Source organism: Gopherus flavomarginatus, chromosome 3 (assembly GCF_025201925.1).
Source record: "Gopherus flavomarginatus isolate rGopFla2 chromosome 3, rGopFla2.mat.asm, whole genome shotgun sequence".
Lineage (NCBI taxonomy): Eukaryota > Metazoa > Chordata > Testudines > Testudinidae > Gopherus > Gopherus flavomarginatus.
In genome coordinates this window covers 58502803-58524576 of record NC_066619.1, presented here as the reverse complement: position 1 = coordinate 58524576, position 21774 = coordinate 58502803, and the positions used below count along the sequence as shown (strand labels likewise).

Sequence of the window (21774 nt, the reverse complement as noted above, 5' to 3'; positions counted from 1 at the left end):
GGCAGCCAATATCTCCCTCAGCCCGCGCCGCTTCCAGCAGCTCCCATTGGCCTGGAGCAGCGAACCGTGGCCAATGGGAGCCGCAATTGGCAGGACCTGCGGATGGGGCAGGTAAACAAACCGGCCCAGCCTGCCAGGGGCTTTCCCTGCACGAGCAGAGACCCTAGTTTGAGAAACAATGGGTTGGGGGAGGGGTTGTTGGGTTCTTTAGCGTTTATTATTCTAGGTCATGTCTGCTTGATCATTCAGCTATTTCATATCTTCAGTACATGAAAAATATATAATCGGTCAACCATATCATGATTACTGACATACACACTTCATCTACCAAATGTCTGAGTGGTTTCTGTAAGCATTTTTGTTATATAAGCACACTTTATAACATAATATTTGTTCCCCTAAATATTCTTCTAATTTATTTTTATTCAGATTTTGTTTAATTCAAAAGTCTCTTTTATGTAACTATTGTACATGCAAACTTGGTATGTGGCTTAGACTGAAATACTTTCAGTGAAGCATCACAAAGTATTTCTTGGAAGGTATCGTTTTAAACTCTACTTACAAAAATACATTAGTCTTGCCTTCTTCCACCGGCTTGTCAACAGGTTCCAAAGTGAAAATGCCATTCGGGTCATCATTCGCTTCAATGACAATGGTAGCCATCCCAGTCCTGTAGACTACGGTATCACCTAAAAGCCAAGGATTTATATGGTTTCAAATAAAAAAAGTGAAAAGCTAATGTAATGTGATTATCAATGGAGTACTTTTCTAGTCCAACTATTTTCATGCATACAGACAAAAAATTAAAGGTTCAAATCTTTGCCCATATAAGCAATATTAGAGACATTTTAGTATAATAGGAAATACAGAGGCAATAAATTACAATGGGCTTTATCCTGCACAGTGCAATTGTAAAGTGTTGTGTGTACAAGTGCAAGACAAAAGTAATGAGCCAGGTAGAGGAGCCTGGCCCGGAACTTGGGAAAACACTACTACTTGACTGCCATGTTATTGCTGGCTAATAGCAGGACTAATGCCAAAAAGAGGAGTGTGAGGCTGTGTCTCATTTGCATGCCAAAAATCCTACTCATTCTCACCCATCCCCAGGTATGTACATATTCTGTCCACTCCCTCCCTTTTTTCCCAACCTGTACTCTTGAGTGACCAAACAATTAAGAGACTTCAGACTAACTTCTACTGTGCTTAGTACTTAACTTTATTCACATCTTCTATAGAGTCCACCCACACTTACACTGGAGTGGAAGTCTTATTGTGCCTTTCAGGATCAAGGCCAATATGTGTAATATTTCATAGAAACAAAACACAGTATTTTTCCATCAGGAATAAACACAGAAACATCTTATTTACTTATAAATTCCATGTTCTCTCAAGCTTTTTTAACCCCCTGCCTCCAGAATCACTTATAGTACTTCAGAAGTTGTGGCATATTTTTCTTTGTTTGGTTTTGTGAGTATGTGAATGAAGATTCCCACAACACCATCTTCTTTTTTTAAACATATAAGTATTTTTATCTGAAATGAGTGCACAAGGAATATCAATGAAAGGAATAATCAATTTCAAACCACGTTATCTTGCCAAGAATGCCAGGGTTTTTTTAAGTCTTATTATTATTTCTTATGCCTGGCACCATTGCAGCTCATGATTTCAGAAAAATCCTCATTTATATAAATTTCTACAATAACGAAATTCTTTAACACAATGTTTTGGTGGCCAATTCAATGGCATTTCTGATTTTCCAAATGTTAACTTTAAAGGGTTAAAAAACCCATTGAGAATTACAGAATAAGGGTTTCTGCAGAAATGACATCAACAATATTAGCTGGTTTGTGAGCCTTCAATCAAGCAATTCAATACAAGAGAATATAGGCATAAATTCAATATACACTGTGCACGTTCACTTTACAGATCTGTTGACAGTCACTTTCCTATTTTATCAACTCTTTACAAGATACTGGATTTCAGCAAAAACAAAATGAGAGAGGCAACAACTACTGTATTTAGAGCAAATAAGTATTTTCACCTGTAGAATTAAAGAGGATGATGTAAAAAGTTTCATCTGTTTCAGGGGTATCATCTTCACTAATAAATACCAATATTTTGTGTTCTCTTTCCCCAACATCAAACACAAGGGCTTCACTCCTTCCACTGGAAATGAAATCTCCATCTTCAACTGTGGCTCTTCCATCAACTGTGGCATATAAGACGGTAATGGCTACATCAGCAGATCCATTCCTTAGGACTGTAATGTGAGCAAAATCTCCTTCTTGAACCTTCACAACAACAGGATCTAAAATAGATAAATTACAAATTCAGCAGCGTCCTTTAAATGAGATCCTTTAAACCATCAGCTTCCTATGCTAGACATCACTGTTTAATCCTACAAAGTTAAACTGCAGAACAATTCCTTAGGGAGACAAAAGGAAAATCTGGAAAAGTTTGAGGAAACATTTTCAGCATGGGAGGATACTGACCTGGCCACCTACCCTACCTCAGCATGGAAAAATGGAATAGTGAGACACATGAAGAAAAGGCTCTGGCTAAATAAAAAAGAAAGAAACAGACCAAAAAAAAGCATCTTGGGGAAGAAAGCAAGCAAAAACTGTATCAAAATATAAAGCACTTGGGTGAAATCCTGGCTCCATTCAAATCAATAGGAGTTTTGACATTGGCTTCAATGGGACCAAGATGTCACCTTTAACATTTATCTTGTCTCAATAATAAGAACACTAACAATAGTAAATGTATTTGTAACTGCACTTTCAAAGGAATGGGATCTAACCTGAAAAGTATATGGGGTCATCATTCCTTGTGATTTGTAAAACTGCACTGGTTGTGTTTCCAACTCTAGCTCCCCCAGTGGTATTGACCAGGCTGATGGTGAACACTTCCATTTCTTCAGGTAGCTAAAGGAAGAGGTAATATGAAGTAAATCTGTTTCATGCAAACAGGAAGAAATTAAAATGAGATAATCAAAAGCAGAGGAAGCTCTGAGGGCCAGTCCCGATTCACTCATCCTTAGAGAGGTGTATTATCCATATGCTTGTACAGAAAGAGACCAGAAACCACCATAGGTCTGCAGCTTTGGAGCCCCAAATCAGGAAAGCACTCAAACTTATGTTTAAATCTCAATGCAGATAATGGGATTTAAATCCATACTTAAGTACTTTGCTGAACTAGGGTCTTAATGCCTCACTCTATTATTTGAAAAGAGTAGGTCTGAGGCAGATTTCTAGTTTCCTCCCTGGTAAATACTGATACAGAGAAGTAATTTAGCTTCTCTGAAATATCTTCCTTTTTCTCTTTAATTGTTCCTTTTATTTCCTTTGTGGGCCAGCAGACCCAAAAATTCTCTTTCAGTTTCCTGCTTCCATACTCTTAAAAGAATTTCATGTTGCTTTATGTCTCTTTGGCTATGTGCTACTTACTATTCAAATTCCCTCTTAACCCTCCTGATTTCTATCTTATATATTCTACTATACATCTACAGCTTGTTTCTTTCATTGGCTTCCCTAGGGCTGGACATCTGTTTTTTAAGGACCCAAACAGCCTCTTGTAACTTTCAATTTTACTATACTGGTATTTTTTGTTTGAAGGTATGTTCATCTTCTGTGACTGTTATGGTCTAGCTCCATCCTGTTTGAGGACTTTGATTTCCTCTTCTATAAAGCTGTTCTTTTAATTAGCTTTTTTTAAAACAAAAATTACTGCTTTGCAAGGTTTAAAGTCATAGCACATGTCTCTCAATGTTCTCACACCAAAGTAAAGTAACAAACTATGTTCGTCTAAAATATTTACCTCATCTGGCAAGGAGTAAATGGTGATCGTTTTTGAAAACTCCTGGTTTCCAAAGAAAACTGTTCCTTGCACTGGGTAGATGTCATTGGTAGAGACTGGTTCAACAACCCAAGACACACTGACATTTCCATAGTTTCCTTGGTTTCTTACAATTCTGTAAGCAGCTGTGAAATGCAAACATCCAATATGATAAGTGTGCATCCACAAAACAATAAAAATTAAAGAGAGGCAGACTGACAAAGCCAATTCAATGAAAAAGAAGAGGAGGGGAACTAATCATTCTGGGAATCCTTTTTGGTAGAACCGTTAAAAACACAATATGTGAGACAACTACATAAAAGACATAAAAAATGTCACATGGGTATAAGAAATAGGTGCACTGAGGCATTTCCAATTTGGGTATAATTGGAAACTGCTGAAGAGCCAGGCAGTCAAATGATATGCCTCTCCTGCTGAAATAAAACCTTATCTGCAAAATACTGGCCATCTTCTGCAAAACGCTGAGCACCTTCAATTCTTGTGACATCACTAGAACTTGATGGAAGTGAGAGCCTTGCAGGAAGTACTTCTTAGCAACTTGCAGAACTAAGCCCTAAATGTAGAGATATAAATCTGTGCAACAGGGCTCAACCTGTTTCCAGGGTCTGCACAGCTAGACCTCCTTACTTTAAGCAGATGCAGAAAACAAAAGAATAAAAGATCAAGATCACAAGTCTCACAGTGAAAAGAGTGAAAGAAAGCAAAAAACATCCATGTTTAGTATAAGCAGATAGATGTAACAGAAGCCTCCTTCAGTACACCAATAAGTGATCTCTTTGACTGGGAAAGCAATCACTGTTCCTATAACCTCATGGTTTTAAGGGTGTTAGTATGAGTTAAACTATAATAGCTTGAACAAAACAGGAATTACCAGCATAGACTGCTTCTCCTTTACTTTCATTTATTGTTACAGCTAGTTCATCAGGGAGGAACTGAATTACTCCATGTGGATCATCATTCTTCAGAATGGTTATATTGACCCTTGTGGCAGTTCCCAACTTGCTTGTCAGTTCACTGTGGCTACTGAGTACCACAGAATAGAATTCATCCAGCTAGAATAGGAAAACTAAGTCAAAAAATAATCATATAGACTCACAACATTCACAGCATGAAAAGAATGGACCACAGTCCACCATTACCAACCTGGCAAGAAAAGTTACAGCTTTAAAAAGCAAATCAATGAGCATGTGTTTCCTGTGCTAACTTCTGCATAATGAGCAGCACCCCATTTCCACCCCTGAAAGCAGGGAATGTCATCAGCTTATATGATGTAATAAGGTCACTTAGCACATCACACGTACTACATCACAGTGTACAAAGGTATGCAATGATTACATGGCAATATTCCATCAGCTATTCATTTATGGAACTATGAGTAAATAGCATGGATCTAAAGAACAAGTACATAATTAAGATCTGCATTCATTACTAGGCATAAAAGAACAAAATACCACATTTGTAAAAATGATCAAACATTCATGCATTTGTATCCACAGAATTGTACTCAAGGATCAACCAGGTACTAATCACCTGACAAATATTTGTCTTGTTGCCACCAAACTAGTTAGCAAGGCAGCTGGTTTCAATTTTATCCCCTAGCAAGCTAACAACAGGAGAGTTGAAAATGAAGGGAAGCTGTTGCCCAGCAACCTTTGATGATCCCAGAAAGAAGGGAAAGCCACCTGCTCCTGACCCAATACACTGGAGAATGAGGTGTTGCAGGCCATCTGGATACCTCCCCAGGTGACATTTTAGGTAAGGAAAGTCCTATAGTCTTTTGGAGAAAGGGATTTGCCACTGTAACCCCAGTTTCTGTGGGGAGGAGGTGATATTTGGATTCAGAGACCCAGATGTCATCTCAATCAATGATCTGGAAAAAGGGGTAAACAATGAGTAGCAAAATCTGCAGATACAAAACTACTCAGGATAGTTAAGTCCCAGACAGACTGTAAAGAACTACAAAATGTGAAGAACTACAAAAGGATCTCTCAAAACTGGGTGACTGGCCAATAAAATGGCAGATTAAATTCAATGTTGGTAAATGCAAAGTAATGCACATATGAAAACATAATCCCAACTAGACACATAAAAAGATGGGGTCTAAATTGACTGTTACCACTCAAGAAAGAGATCTTGGAGTCGTTGGTGGATAATTCTCCAAAAACAACCACTCAATGTGCGCGGCAGTCAAAAAAGAGAACGGAATGCTGGGAAACATTAAGAAAGGGATAGATAATAAGACAGAAAATATCATATTGTCTCTATATAAATCCATGGTATGCCCACATCTTGAATACTGTGTGCAGATGTGGTCACTCCATCTCAAAAAACTGATTGGAATTTGAAAAGGTTCAGAAAAGGGCAAGGAAAACTATTATGGGTATGGAATGGCTGCTGTATGAGGAGAGATTAATAAGACTTGGACTTTTCAGGTTGGAAAAGAGACAACTAAGGGGGAACATGATTGAGGGCTATAAAATCATGACTGGTGTGGAAAAAGTAAACAAGGAAGTGTTATTTACTCCTTCTCATAACACACAAACTAGAGGTCATCAAATTAAATTAATAGGCAGCAGGTTTAAAACAAACAAAAGGAAGTATTTCTTCACACCACACACAGTTAACCTGTGGAATTCTTTGCCAGAGGATGTTATGAAGGCCAAGACTATAACAGGGCTCAAAAGAGAATTAGATACATTCATGGAGGATAGGTCTATCAATGGCTATTAGCCAGGACGGGCAGGGATGGTGTCCCTAGCTTCTGTTTGCCAGAAGCTGGGAATGGGTGACAGGGACCCACTTGATGATCACCTGTTCTGTTCATTCCCTCTGGGACACGTGGCATTGGCCACTGTCAGAAGACAAGATACTGGGCTAGATGAATCTTTAGTCTCACCCAGTATGGCCGTTCTTATGTTCAATATTAGGACCAAAACCTGATCATAATTCGAATCCAAATATTGGCCTAATTTGCCAATTCCCTAGTCAGCACTTTACATTAGAAAAAAAGAGTTGCTCTTCTTTTAAATGGGTCGGGGAGAAAGAGGAAAGCATAAGCGTAACATTTCAAATCATCATCACCATCATATAACATGGCATGTTTCATCCAAAGCTCTACAAATACTATATGCACAGCATCACTGAGATGCAGCTACTTCTGGTGTGAAAGGCATAGTCAGGTGCACAACAGAACTTCAGCATGCTGTATAACAGGGGTCAGCAACGTGTCAGAAGTGGTGTGCCGAGTCTTCATTTATTCACTCTAATTTAAGGTTTTGCATACCAGTAATACATTTTAATGTTTTTAGAAGGTCTCTTTCTATAAGTCTATAATATATAACTAAAACTATTGTTGTATGTAAAGTAAATAAGGTTTCCAAAATGTTTTAGAAGCTTCATTTAAAATTAAATTAATATGCAGAGCCCCCGGACCGGTGGCCAGGACCCAGGCAGTGTGAGTTCCACTGAAAATCATCTCGCGTGCTGCCTTCGGCACACGTGCCATAGGTTGCCTACCCCTGCCGTACAATAATGGAGGAAGAGGGAACTTTGATCAAAGACATCAGGACAAATCCTACCCTTTCAACAAGTGTCACAGAAACTTTAATACCCATGCAAAGTGCACAGGACCCCAATTAGTACAATCTCATGCAAAACAACTTCAGGTATATGTTTGTAACATGAGTGGGGGGAGGAAGTAGCTTCCTTTGATGGAGACCCAGACAGCCAGTTAGCTGTAAAATCCCTCTTGGTCTGTTCTCTGTTTGCAGGAAGCGGATGAGAGACTCAAGGGAGCTTGGATGCTGGTACGGAGCAACCCACCGTCGCTCAGCTCTTCTAATAGATCCAGGTTTGTTACAGAAGGAGGACTCTTATACAAGGACAACCTTTCTGGTAGGCACAAGGAGGACTGGCATCCTCAGAGACAGTTGGTAGTTCCAACTAAGTATAGGGAAAAAGTACTTGAGCTCAGCCCATGATCACCCTAGCGGCCATGCTGGGGTGAACAAGACCAAGGACCATTTGGGGAAGTCATTCCACCGGGAGGGAATGGACAAGGATGTTTCAATCTATGTCCAGCCTTGTGAGGTATGCCAGAGGGTGAGAAAGCCCCAAAACCAGCTCAAGGCCCCTCTCCAGCCACTCTCCATCATTAAGGTTCCATTTCAGCATGTAGCTGTGGATATTTTGGGTACTTTCCCTAAGAAGATACCCAGAGGAAAGCTGTACATACTGACTTTCATGGATTTTGCCACCCGATGGCCAGAAGTAGTAGCTCTAAGCAACACCAAGGCTAAAAGAATGAGCAAGGCATTGGCAGACATTTTTGCTGGGGTAGGTTGGCCCTCCAACATCCTTACAGATTCGGGAACTAACTTCCTGGCAGGGATCATGAAACATCTTTGGGAAGCTTATGGGGTAAACCACTTGGTTGCCACCCTTATCACCATCAAACAAATGGCCTAGTGGGAAAGTTTAATGGGACTTTGGGGGCCATGATAGGTAAATTTGTGAATGAACACTCCAATGACTGGGACCTAGTGTTACAGCAGTTGCTCTTTGCTCACAGGGCTGTACCGCATCCCCATTTGGGATTTTCGCCTTTTGAACTCGTTTATGGCCATGAAGTTAAGGGGCCATTACTGTTGGTAAAGCAAGCAGAGAACAGACCAAGAGGGACTTTATAGCTAACTGGCTGGCTGGGTGTCCATCAAAGGGAGCCACTCCTCCCTCCCTTCATGTATCACAATATGTGATAGTTTTATAGCTCAGTCAGTCTCTTTCTATTTCTGTGTCCCTTGATAAGGAAAAGAAAGACTGAAAAGAACCAACAGAAACCCATCGAAAATGTCACTAAAATCTACAAGCGAAAGCATCTGTGTCATAAACAATTGTTAAAACCATAGAATTTGTGAACACAATTTAAGTGTACAAAAATTCTTTTACCTCTGGAACCCCATCCATCCTCGTTAGCAGAGTAATTACGATCTCCCTTTCACCAGGCTTAAATTCCAGAATTCCTGTGTTTCCATAGAACTCATTGCTGTCTCTAGGCTCTACAGTGTAGCGCAGAAACTGTTTGACAAGTGTCCCCTTGGAGCGGACAATTTGTAGTTCAACAGACTCCCCTTCCTTTAAAAAGAGAATGGAAGACCAAACAGTTTCCCAGTACTCAAATATACTCTTAAGATCAGGCGTCTACCATGAAAACTTACTTTTACAGTGTAGGGTCCTCTGGAAGAGGAAGAAAATTCAAATACTCCCCCAGGATCATCATTTTCCACAACGATCAGTTCACAACTCGTAAACCCAGATTTAAGGATCTCATTTTCCACACTGACCCTGAGAAAGGAATATAAAGAGCTATTTTGAAGTGGCAGTATTGTTTGGAAAACAAATACAGTACTATGCAAAGTATATAAATGTATCAGAGTCATGGTAAACCCTGATGGGTTTGTTTTGCGTGTCTCAACCATGAAAGAGTATCAATAATTAACTGCAGTGGTGACATTGATTAAACAAAAAAATCACAACAATTATATGAGAATGTTTTCATGTATTTGTCTTGGTTTGGTTTTTATATTTGGGTTTTTTGCTTCTAAAATACCTTCACTTTTTGTTGAGTGTATTGTGCCTGGTTGGTCTGAATTTAACAAGGTGACATGTTCCCAGAACATTCAGAGAAAGAAATGAAAATACGTTTGTACAGATAAATACTAAAAAGATCAGATTTAGTGCTATGTTGTACTTTATTCCATGTGTAATAAACACCAAGATAGCCACACTTAATTTAGTAGTCACACATTTGGGACCTACCCTGCTCTCATTAAAGTTAATACCAGTTTTGCCATTGACTTCAATGGGAGTAGGACTGGACTCTAGATATTATGAATGTGATTCTCCCCTATGGCTAACCATTGGTTGGTGCAGGATGTGTGGGGTGATATCAGGGAGATAGCCCTGGACCCAGTAGGAGTTTGTGCTTCTTCCTAGCAGCAATAACTTTTGTCATGAGTGAAAGATCTTTTATGGCCCTTACCCTAGTGCAGCACAGGCACAGGGTAGCATTGCTCTGCCATGCCCACTTCTGACATACCTCCTATTCCAAGACAGGTGGTGACTGATGCATGATGGTAACTGGCACGCTTGTGCCAGCAGAGTGTTCCCTGTGATGGGAGATTTCACTGTTGGCAATTTGTGACCAGTTACTGGCCACTTTGTACTTTGTTAGTGGCACAAACAGGCCAGATCTGATTACAGAATCCAGTCTTACACAATTAAGTAAAAACAGAGGAGTTCGTGGTTATATATATTTTTTAATAAGAGCTAAAGGAAAAGTTGGTACGTGAAGTGCAAAGAAACCGAAGGAAGAATTATGCTTCCACACGTGATTCTGACCTCTTCTGTTACGAACATTACCTGTCCTCTAATAAATCAATCATCCTGTCTCCACTGAGCTTTCTTGTACTTTTCCCCCCTCACATCAGACTCTTTACAGGTGACACTTTAAGCTTGATGGCATAAAAGACACCAGAGAAGCTAGCATTGAAGGATGCACTGTAAAGCCCTTTTGAATTTGGATAATATATAGGTCCATATACTTTCACATAATGGGATCCTTTCAGATTATTTGTTTCCAATGAAAATTAAGATCTATGTAGAGCACGATTGTCTGCATTTGTTCTACCTCTTACCCACCCTTGATCTGTATTTCACAGAAAAATAAGAAAATAAACCTTCACTTGGGACCAAAATTTATCAAATGTTTGGAATTTACTGAATCACAAATTCCCAAAGCCAATTCTGGAAATCACTAAAGAATAATGCTCCTGGTTCCTGATTATTACCTATCACAGCCCATCCTAAACAAGAGAGACAGGACAGAATATAAGATGAAAACCAGCAACGAGTCCTTCAGTATTTAACAGATGTCACTTGCTAGTGTTGGTTAACTCTGAAAATTATTGATGTGTCAGTGGAAGAAGTTGTACTACAAAATATATGCAGGTTATTTAAAGAAGAAAATAATTCTGCTCATAAGTTATTTTAGGATATTTATAGAACACTTTTTTTGGTCAATTGTACTCAGTTCAGTGATTTAACTGAAGCAAGTTGTACTTGTGGCGATTTTAAACAACTAATCCACTGTTTCATCAAATACTCAAACATCAAACGCTGAGCCATGCATTCATAACATCTATCATTCACAGACCCTAAATAAAGAAGCATTTTCAAGCTGGTACCCCATGTCACCAAACAAAACTGCAAAGGAAACATGCATTGCCTGAGGAGATGCAGAAGGTACGCTTCTTCGGAGAGAAAGAAATGATAAAGAGGACAGAGCCTTGTCCAACCCAACCGCTTTCAAAACAAAATGTTGATTCACTGAAGACAAAGACACAGCTCGCTGCACTTACCCAAAGTACACGACAAACCTTTCTGTCTCTACCCTGTCAATACAGAGAGAAAGAAAGGGGGAGAGGGATAAAAGTGCCATTTGCCAGAATTTCAATAATACCAAATCTTAGAAGAGAAGGATAAAAAAACTAAAGCTCTTTTTTTTTTTTTTCCAACAGCTAATAATGTTCACTTTATGGGAACGCTACTTGCTTGGCACTTCCCTGTTGACAAATGCCAGCAAGAGGTTCAGCAGTTTCCACTTAGGAGAGATGACCCCATGACCAATCAGTATGTCAAGACCCATTCAAGGCATTCCTTACCAAGCCCTCCCCCAAGAGCTCGATGGCTGCCAAGCACTGTACATGCTCACAAACCGCAGCAGCTGAGTAAACTGTATTCAGCTCTGTTTGTAATTACTCTGTGCCTTTAATGCCTTTAATTAGACAAAAAAACTTTATTCCCAGCTCTACATGCCTCGAGAATCTGTTTTTTCATCAATCTGCCAAAATGACTATATTGGCAGATAAACATAGGGAGAGTTTGAATGAGAACACATAAAAACCCCTGCCCAACACGAAGTTACATGAAGTCTCATTTATGACAATCTTTTGATTAGTGAAAGTACAAAAGTACAATATATAAAAGAAAAGTATTTTCTAATCTCTTAATTCCTTCATTTTCAGTCACATATTTGTAACCAAATTATAATGATTAGCCCAGAACAGAGTGGAACTGAGGTTGAGTATGTCTCTGCTTGGCAATTTTTAACACCATATTTTTACTATGTGTTAATGGCCCCATCTTTTTATATATCATCATGCATCACAATGGTACAAACAGGCGACAGTTAGGCTGAAGGGGTGAAATCCTACTGAAGTCAATGGGGAGTTTTGCTATTGACTTCAGTGAGAACAAGATTTGCTCCTTCCTTCACAAATATACTGCAAAAGTGTTTCAGAACCAAGTATTAATATAATGAAAATACTAGGAAAAATATTCAAGTTTGCTAAACCAAAAAAGTTAATTAACTTTTAGTCTGAACAAATATAACCCACATACTTAGAAATGGCATTATAACATCAATAGCCAAGCTGTTGGTAGTATATAAACACAGGACACAAAGGAGACATCCTGACTACCAGGTAGGTTTTTAATATTATGTTCAAGCTTTTGTTAGGATTTAAATTATAATAATTTCTTAATGAGTGAATGGTCAAGCCAGACACAATATCCCTTTCAGCTGCATGGAGTTACATTGAATGAATCCACATACAACGTGAATGCCGTAGCTGAAGTCGAAGTATCTTAGATTGAATTACCTACCGTCCTCATGGCGCGGGATCGACGTCCGTGGCTCCCCCTGTCGACTCCGCTACCACCGTTCGCATTGGTGGAGTTCCGGAGTCGACAGGAACTCGTTTGGGGATCGATATATCGTGTCTAGATGAGAGCAATCGAGAAATCGATTGCTACCCGCCGATACGGCCAGTAGTGAAGACGTACCCTGAGACAAAATCTCTAAGAAGATGGACTGAGGAAGCTTGTCAGCATCTAGTAGCAAGTTGTAATGAACTATATGGCTAACAGCATAAAATTTGAAGAGGGCAACTACAATGAAAGAGGCAAAGAATACCATGAGGCTTACAACCTGAAATAAAAAACTGGGTGTTCTTACAAATTAATATCAGAGAGGTTGCTTCTGCTCCCATTGAAGTCAAAGAGAGGTTTGCCATCAACTTCAATCAAAGCAAGACTGGGTCCTTATATTTAAAAAAAATATATGCACTGTATCCAGGCTAATGAGGATAATACAGCTACTTTGACATGATGTATTTTCCTAGATTTATTTGTATATTTTTTCTGAAAAAATAAACACCTATGAAAAAAATAAAATATTAAATAGAAACAATGAGGATTAGATTTCATAACTTCTGCTCACACAGAGCACTGAAATAAATGGGATCACTCACAGAGTAAGTATGCTGGTCCTGAATATATACAACCTGTGTTATGCTGATATTAAAAGAATTATCAAATCCATTAGTCACTAAGAGATAAAAAAAAAGAAATTAGTGTTGTGAATTTGAAATTTAGATCCAAACATTCACATTACAGAACTCATGTGGCTTTACTTTTATGATATATTTTCTTGGGAAAATGAGCCTGATCCGGCTAATTTTCATTTTCTAGTACTGCATATTAATGAATATACTTTACTGATTTAGGCCCCAATTCTGCAAACTCGTGTGTGTGTGCTTAACTTTAATCACAAAAGTAGTCTTTTTGATTCAATGGAACTATTCACTTGTAGCAGTGAACTAGGGACTTAATCCAGAACAGCAAATGTCATGCCTATGCCCAGGCATATGCCTGCAACAGTCTGTTTCCGTGCGCTGTCTGGTGCACACTGAGGATTTACATTATGGAAGCAGCAGATATTCCAACTGCTGCAGTGAGTTGCACATGACCTTAGTCCTTCCCCATTCCCTGTGAATATTGGGCCGAATCCTCAACTGCTCTTGAGCAGTTCTAAGGAAACCTGGGGGTGGAACAAAGGTTGCTTTTTATTATCTGATCATGGTGACAAACTCTGATTTATCCCAATGAGCAGATTCGTTTTACACTTCCCCTACTATGCCCACAGCTAAAGGCATACACTGGCAGCACTGTCATGATGCCTCGTCAGAACATATTGATGCATATGTCAAAGATTTTAGTTTTGTTTTCTCCAAGCAAATGGTATAGGGAAAAAGCTTTCAATCTTAAAATTTCACTATAAAATGCTTGATTATTAGGAAGATCACATCTGATCTGATCTCATTTAAGATTGTAACAGAAACCACCAGAGGAGTGAAGTTCTGGAACAGCCTCCCAAGGGGAGCACTGGGGGCAAAAATACTAACTAGCTTCAAGACTGAGCTTGATAAATTTATAGAGGAGATGGTATGATGAGACTGCCTACAACAGCAGGTAGCCATCTGCTCCTGCTAGTAGCAAATATCTCCAATGGCTGGTGATGGAACACTGGATGGGGAGAGCTCTGAGTAACCACAGAGAATTATTTCCTGGTGTCTGTCTGTTGGGTCTAGCTGAAATGCTCCAGGTCCAACTGACCACCATATTTAGGGTCAGGAAGAAATTTTTCCCAGGTCATATTGACACAGACCCTGGGGGGATTTTGCGTTCCTCTGCAGCTTAGGGCCTGGGTCACTTGCAGGTTTAAACTAGCATAAAATGGTGGATTCTCTGTAACTTGAAATCTTTAAATCACAATTTGAGGACTTCAGTAATTCAGCCAGAGGTTATGGGTCTATTACACTAGTGGGTGGGTGAGGGTCTGTGCTTGCAATGTGCAGGACGTCAGATTAGACAATCATGATGGTGCCTTCTCACCTTAATATCTATAAGTCTATGAGAAAAAGTATAAAATGCTTCCTTCTAGAAAACCAAATATGCAATCTCTGATACTTTTGTAACAAACAGACTTTTAAAAAATATTGTCTCCTAAATGCCTCTTACAATTTACACCAGATTCACAAGATTTCTTGCACATTCTTTTCAATCAGCTGGTATTGAACACTGTCAGAAAGGATGTTGGATTAAATGGACCTTGGATTTGATCCAATATGGAAATTTCTGTGTATTTATAAACTATTTCCATTTTAAATTTAAAAAAAAACTAATGGAGAAACTTAACATAGTTGAGGTTCAAAGATTTTGAATAGCAAATAAGACTTTCAGCAAAAACATGAGTTCCATGCTTTGAAATCTGCCTGGAAAACAGAACTGTCAGTGAATTTGTTTATTTTTTTCATTAAAATCATGCTTCATTAAATACATTTAGTTCAGAGCAAGGGATTCAGGCAAGGTAAACTTCAAACTGCTATGGAATGTTGTTTGATTACTCTGCTTCCTAGGTTTGTATTCAATGCTCATCCCTCTTTAATTTTGGGGGGATTATCCACTGATTTAATTAGTGCCAAGACCTAGCTTTAAAGAAAAGTATTAAAGTAGGATTTGCCACAGTACAAATTCCACTGAGTTTCTCATCAGAGAGGATACTCTGCCTAGGGTTTAATCCAAAAATATATTTGATTCTCTGGAGATTGTTTTAGTTTTCACTTATTTTTCTATTAATGACAGATGAAATTCTGTTGTTGTCTTGAATGGTAATCAAAATTAGCAGTAGCAGTTGGAATTAGCACTCACTCCAATATTCTATTCCTTATTTTCAAGAACTCTGATAAATCTCTGAAGACAAGACCAGCTAAATTTTTACAGTGAAAGTTATGTAGTTTAACATGAAAAATTTTTGAACAATACACATCCCTGTATTAGAACACCAGCTCTCTTGGAAGAGAAGCTGAAAGCATAGTGAAGTCAAAACATTGAGTAAGGATAAAATATTATCGTATGTGCTGGTGTTTCTTTGAACCTCAGTGCAGAGGGCATCTCACAACATATAAGCCACAACTGAGCACTGCAATTAAGGAACTTAATCAACCTGAGAGGCCTTCAATGGGCTCTGTGCAATTAGCTGAATTTCCACCATTGACTAATTTCTACTGCACTGAAAATCATCAGACACTTCACACTGAAAGGTCACAAACTTTCAGTCTGTAACGGCAATGTTTAAACCTCTTCCTTATGACTCTGAATGTAAACATTTTCTGAATATACTTACAGCCAGATTCGTAGCAGATGTAAATTGAGATAGCTCTACCGATGTCAATGGAACTATGGAGATTTACACCAGCTGAAGATCTGGGCCATTGTACATCCACAACCTTGTTCTAGTTTCCCAAATTATATCAGATATGATTTCAAAAAAATGTGTGAACAAATATTCTAAGCACTTTAGGACTTCTATTTTCCATCTGTAGTTGGCAAGAAGACAAGGATCTTTTCTTCCTCATGTAGCTCTCACCACAGTGACCTACGGTTATTTATATTTTGGTCTGGATTTTGGCTGAGTTACTGCCTGGCACTCGACATGAGGTTACACCCAAAATAATCCACTCAGAATCTTCACCAGGTGCAGTATATGGTTGCCTCCTCATCAATCAGTTCTCTTAAGGTGCACAATATAACAGTCCTTCATAATTTGTATTGGCCTCCAATTTGTTTCTGGATGAAATCTGGGGTTTTATTTCTTTCCTATGAAGTGACTGCTTCCTGTATGGCTTCCCACAATATTGTCCCAATATTGTCTCTTCCGAACTGTGGTAGTTACAATCAGCTGACATGGGTAAACTAGCAGTGCCATAATTTAAACAGGAAGGGCCTGGAGGAAAGGTTCTCAGAGAGAAGGATCCCCAACACTGAAGCTGAATTCTGTCCCACTTGATTTCACAGAGCCCAGATTTGTTTAACTCAGGGAATATAGTCAGGCCTACCTATTAACTGAGGCTTAACAGAAGGGTGGTGGTTTTTAATAGAGAACAGGAGAGCAAGGAGAGGGAAAATGTATTTATGATGGCTTGAGATGTATTTATGATGGCTTGAGATTTTCTTTGTAAATATGGATGTAGTTAAATCTTTAATGTTTTGTAAAAATGTAACCTGAATAGAGTTAGACACATTAACTAAATTTCAGTAAGTAACATACAATCTTCATTAGAGCTCATAACAGCATATTTTATCTATAGTGTCACTAAATGCATGTTTGTGTGTGTGGGTATAGATATTTCGATTTATTAAAGCTACCATAGCCCATACATTTGAATTTCACCTTGATTGATGCAGTATAAAGTACAGCAAAAACACTTATCCAGCATGCAGTCTCTTTGTGTTGATTCTAATTCATTACTGCTGAGAGGTGCTGGGTTGCCAGCCCTGGAAACTGAAGTCTTCTGTTCCCCACAAAATAGAAACCATGCAGACAGCAGCAGTGCAAGCTTTCACACATCACCCTGCCATTATCCTTCGCCTGTGATTTGGAAGAGCCATTTCTAACAGAGAGAGGTGGTCTCCATGTTCATTCCATTCTTGGCTTCGGCTAGCACTAAGACTGCCAAATTTCAGCCACAGGCCTGGGGGAGATTAACTCGCTGCTAGACAGAGACTGTATAGGTCCACAGAAAAATTTGGATTTTATCTCCTGCTTGGTTTCCTCTGCTTCTTCACCTCTGACCTTGCCAACAGCAGCTTGGGAAATCTGTTTAGTGTTGGCACACTCTTTACCCCATCACTGTCCAGATCAGTATCCCCTGCTGCCCCTGAAATGCACAGCCATAGAAGAAGAATGGTTATATTTGTTAAACTGCATAGTGCCCTATTCAACTCCTCACTGTGGCCATAATTTTCAAGTCACAATGTGTGTGGGGTGAGGGGGTCGATCAGAGTGATCAGAGGGAGGTAATAGACTTGTAGCATGTAACACATTGCTGAAAGGATTGGGGAAGTCCTTGTTTGCTGTCTCTGGCTTCTATCAATCTTATCTGTTTCTTCTTCCTCCCTTGTGCTTCCTCCTCATCCTCTGTTGATTCTCTTCACCCTATCTTGCTACATCATTTCCCCAAATCCTTAGTTGCTTCTTCTGTCCTCAATCTCCCGCAGTCTCTGCCCAGAATTTCTGCTGGCAGGTAACCTCCTTTTCCTCAGGAACCATACCAACGTAAAAATGGTTCTGATGTAATTTTAAAAAATTTTCTGTAAATTTGTGTCTTATTTGTTGCTCTTCAAATTCTTTTTCGGCTTGCCTAATTATACTTTTACACTTGACTTGCCAGAATTTATGTTCCTTCCTATTTTCCTTAGTAGGATCTGACTTCCACTTTTTAAGGGATGTCTTTTTGTCTCTAACCACCTCTTTTACTCTGGTGAATAGCTGTGGTAGCACTTTTTAGTCTTTTACTGTTTTTTTTTATTATTATTTTTATTTGGGGTATACATATAGTTTGAGCTTCCATTACAATGTTTTTAGAAAATTTCCATGCAGCTTGCAGGCATTTAATTCTTGACTGTTCCATTTAATTTCCATTTAACTAGCCTCCTCACTTTTGTGTAGTTCCCTTTTTTGAAGTTAAATGCTACTGCAGTGAATTCCTTTTGCATTTTCATTCCTACAATTATATTAAATTTAATTATACTATGGTTGCTATTACCGAGCAGTTCAGCTTCACTGACCTCTGTGCACCACTTATGACTAAACCAGTCCCATCTAGAGCCAGCCACAGAAAGAAAAGCAGAGAAGAGAGGGAAATATTCCTCCTGTATTTGTCTCTTCAGTGGGTCTATGTCTTTTATGTAATCAGTAGCCAGTGGAGAACACAAGAAGCTCTTATAGAAGCATCCAGCAAAGTTTCTGCAAGGCAGGCCCAACAACGATTTATTTTGTGATGAAGTAGCATATGATAAACTGTCTTCCTGAATGCTGACCTTGTATAGATCAGTAGGAACTTGAGGTTCTGGTGTTTCTCTTCACCTGTTGTATGCTTGTGTGAAATAATTGCATTTGATTGTTCAGCTTTCTGGGAGCTAGTGTGCATTCCTTGCAAGTGTTTCTTCCAGATAAGACACCGATTGGGAAGGGCAAATGTTGGGCGCTAGCTGCCGCTGTCGTTGATGAAGATCTCAGGTACCAGATGCCCAGCATACAGCAAATATGCTCATCTGTTGTGCTGAAAGGAGGGGCACAGCTGGAAAGTTCTGCCCCAGACTACTGGGAGGTAAAGTAGGAAATGGGAGGCATGATATATACGTTTAGGGACTCTTATTAGGCTGTTTGGGAGCAGGGAAGGGAGTATAAACCATGTTCTGAGGTGGCGCTAAGAGCTGGAATGGGGCTAGTCTGTCTAGTCAATTCTGCACTAACTGAAGCATGCATGCATGTGGCAGCAAGATGCAGTACAGTGTGGAGGTTCAAAGGCATGGAGAACTGTTCATCAGTGAAGAAAGATTACAAGCTCCAAACCAGATGATTGTGAAAAAAGGAACTCCAGGCCACTGCTGTCACCTGAAAACCCATGAGCTGTGATGGAGTTAGTCAAATACCCAAGAATAAGAACTATCATAAAAGAGAGTGACTACATATCTTCAATGGGAGCAGCAAACATAACCCCCATCAAGGAAAATAGCATTATGTGGACTGTAGCAAGTATTGTATGATTTACAATTCTAACTTCTTTGTTAGCTCACAGAGTGTTGACCTCCAGTGGAAATCATCATTAAGAGCTAGAACCAAAAGTTTCATGAACTGTGAAACTGTTCATGCCACATATCTATAGCACTTCTGGGTACCTTGGCATTTTTAGAAGTGGATTAGTACATGCATATTTTCACAGAAATATAATGAGAGATCAGAGTTGAAATGTGAACTTAGCAGTCTAACAAGGTCTTCAAAACCATATTTCTGCCCATAGCAAATATGAAATCAACTCATTAGATAGCAAGGAGAACATATATCCCCATGTTACCCTCCAGGGAAAACAGAAACCATCCACAACACTGGACTAGGGTATACTATTCCATCACGCTTCTCCCAACACACTGCATGAATTGTGTGATAGTAATCTGATTCTGTTCACTACATATGAAATGAAAGGTATTTCATTTGCTTTTTATAGTATTTGGATGCAATACCTGTCCAAGGTTAATGTCACAGTTTCGTTCATTTCAGGGATATCATCAGCTTTGACAGTAATGTTGATGGTAGTGTCACTTTGTCCAGATAAAAACAAAACAGAGCCATTAAAAGGACTTAGATCATCATATGTTACTGCTTTTGGATTGAGGCCAGAAGGTTTCAAACTCCAAAACACAGTGGCTTGTCCATCAGTCCCATCTCGATGTAGAGCAATGGAAACCTAGAAAACAACATGCCAATCTGTGACTTTAAAACCAACAGATTAATTTTTTTTAAAAAATCAACTGCACCCTAACAAACTACTAAATGGACAGTGTGCATGTTGGTATGGACAGACTGATTCTCTTTCACTTACATCAGTGAATATCAGAATTAACACCATGGAAATCAATGGAGTTACATCAATGAAATTCTGTGAAAATGTGCATTTCATGTATTCATTTGACTCATTTATACAATCATATATGTTTAGATTAATAAAGAGATAAAACAAGATGTTTACAACTTAATTCATACAACAATTTAGTAAGAAGCCACAAGGGTAATAAGCTTTGTGTGAGTGAATTGCCAATGCTCATCTCTTCAAGAAGAGAAATTGGTTTTAAAGATAATTACTACATATTTACTTTCATTATTTTAGCACCATCTCATCAACTAATTGTTTAAACTAATTATCAGAGTTTTAATTGGAGTTTGAAAAAGACAGCCTGCCAACAAAGCTGTCCAAATTCAGGAACCGTGGGAAGACTGGCATTGAGATAATGGTCAAAGAAAATGAGAGTGTGAAAAAAAAATAGTATTTCCTGATTGATATTAGAATACACAGAAGAGTCTTAGTGCATTTGAAAATGATTCTTTTGGGCTCACAAACTTTATATTTTTAATGTTTGGAAAATACTGTGTCTGGGTGGCAAAATGACATGTTTTATTTATCAGTGGGTCAACTGAATAACTAGCATAATCATATCCATGAGGTTGATAGTTCTCGCTCTCTCATTTGGGAACAACATTTTAAAAATGCCTGAAAAGTGCACTTTACTGGCTCAAACAGGTCATCAGAGTAATTATGTAATCTTGTGACAAAATGATGACCAGTGGTAAATACATACTCCACTTTTCCCCTCAATTTCCTCTCTCTCTGTCATTCTCAAAAACCAGTAACATGTTTGCAGCATTCACAACAAGATGAGTTCGTATGTATAACTGCATCTTTATTTCAACATTCATTTCTAGCTTCTTATCTTAGACCTTGATTCTGCAAATACTTGCACATGTGCTTTATTTTAAGCCTGTGAGTAGTTCCATTGTTTTCAATGGACTACTAAGATCTTCAGATCAAAGTTTGTGGGACAGCATAGGAAACTAACTGCTCTGTAGATAGATAAAGAACTCAAGCTCCAGGATTGTCAGCCTGCCACCTAATAAGTTAAATTTAAGGGGGAAAAACAATAAAATAATAAAAGGTAGTGATTCTCAGTATTTCTTGATTATTTTTCACATTTACAGTAATGTTAAAACTTCAGGGATTTAATGCTAGTCTTTGAAAGCTAAATGGGAATAAATGTTTTTAATTGCACATTTATAAGCTGATCAGAGATATAGTCACAGACTTTGAAAGCAACCAGGATTTATTTTCTGCACTTTTTATATTCAGTTCAAAATGAAAAAAGAAGATTCTATCTACTGTGTTTGGAGCCTTTAATGCCTGTCCTTGAAGCAGACACTTTATCCTTTTAGCCAGAGGACATTTTTTTAAAAGGTAACAAATATCTGTAGAACTTTGTGACAGTTGTTTAGAGCTGGGATCCCCCTTCCTAGCCCAGGGCTCCTTTCAATGAACCCTAGGATCAGGGTCTTGCTAACCCTTTAAGTATGGCCAACAGCTGAATGTGTCTTGAACTTTTAAATGGATAGTTTTTCTAACATGGCTT

The 21774-nt window shown here is 38.7% G+C and overlaps 1 protein-coding gene across 3 annotated transcripts in view; it reads right to left on the bottom strand.

Moving 5' to 3' along the window:
- Positions 1–21774, bottom strand: part of ADGRV1 (adhesion G protein-coupled receptor V1) — a 447886-nt gene that overhangs the window by 390139 nt on the left and 35973 nt on the right. For 2 of the 3 annotated variants that reach the window (XM_050943852.1, XM_050943851.1), the window contains exons 1-2: positions 2042–2118; positions 563–689 (exon numbers count right to left, since the gene is read on the bottom strand). In XM_050943852.1, coding sequence (XP_050799809.1) covers positions 563–663 — 101 coding nt within the window. In that variant the 5' untranslated portion in view covers positions 664–689; positions 2042–2118. Of the gene's footprint in view, positions 1–562; positions 690–2041; positions 2309–2800; positions 2925–3816; positions 3981–4726; positions 4908–8802; positions 8989–9071; positions 9199–19839; positions 20064–21774 lie in introns of those variants that run through there. The other variant, XM_050943853.1, reaches the window with a different exon arrangement.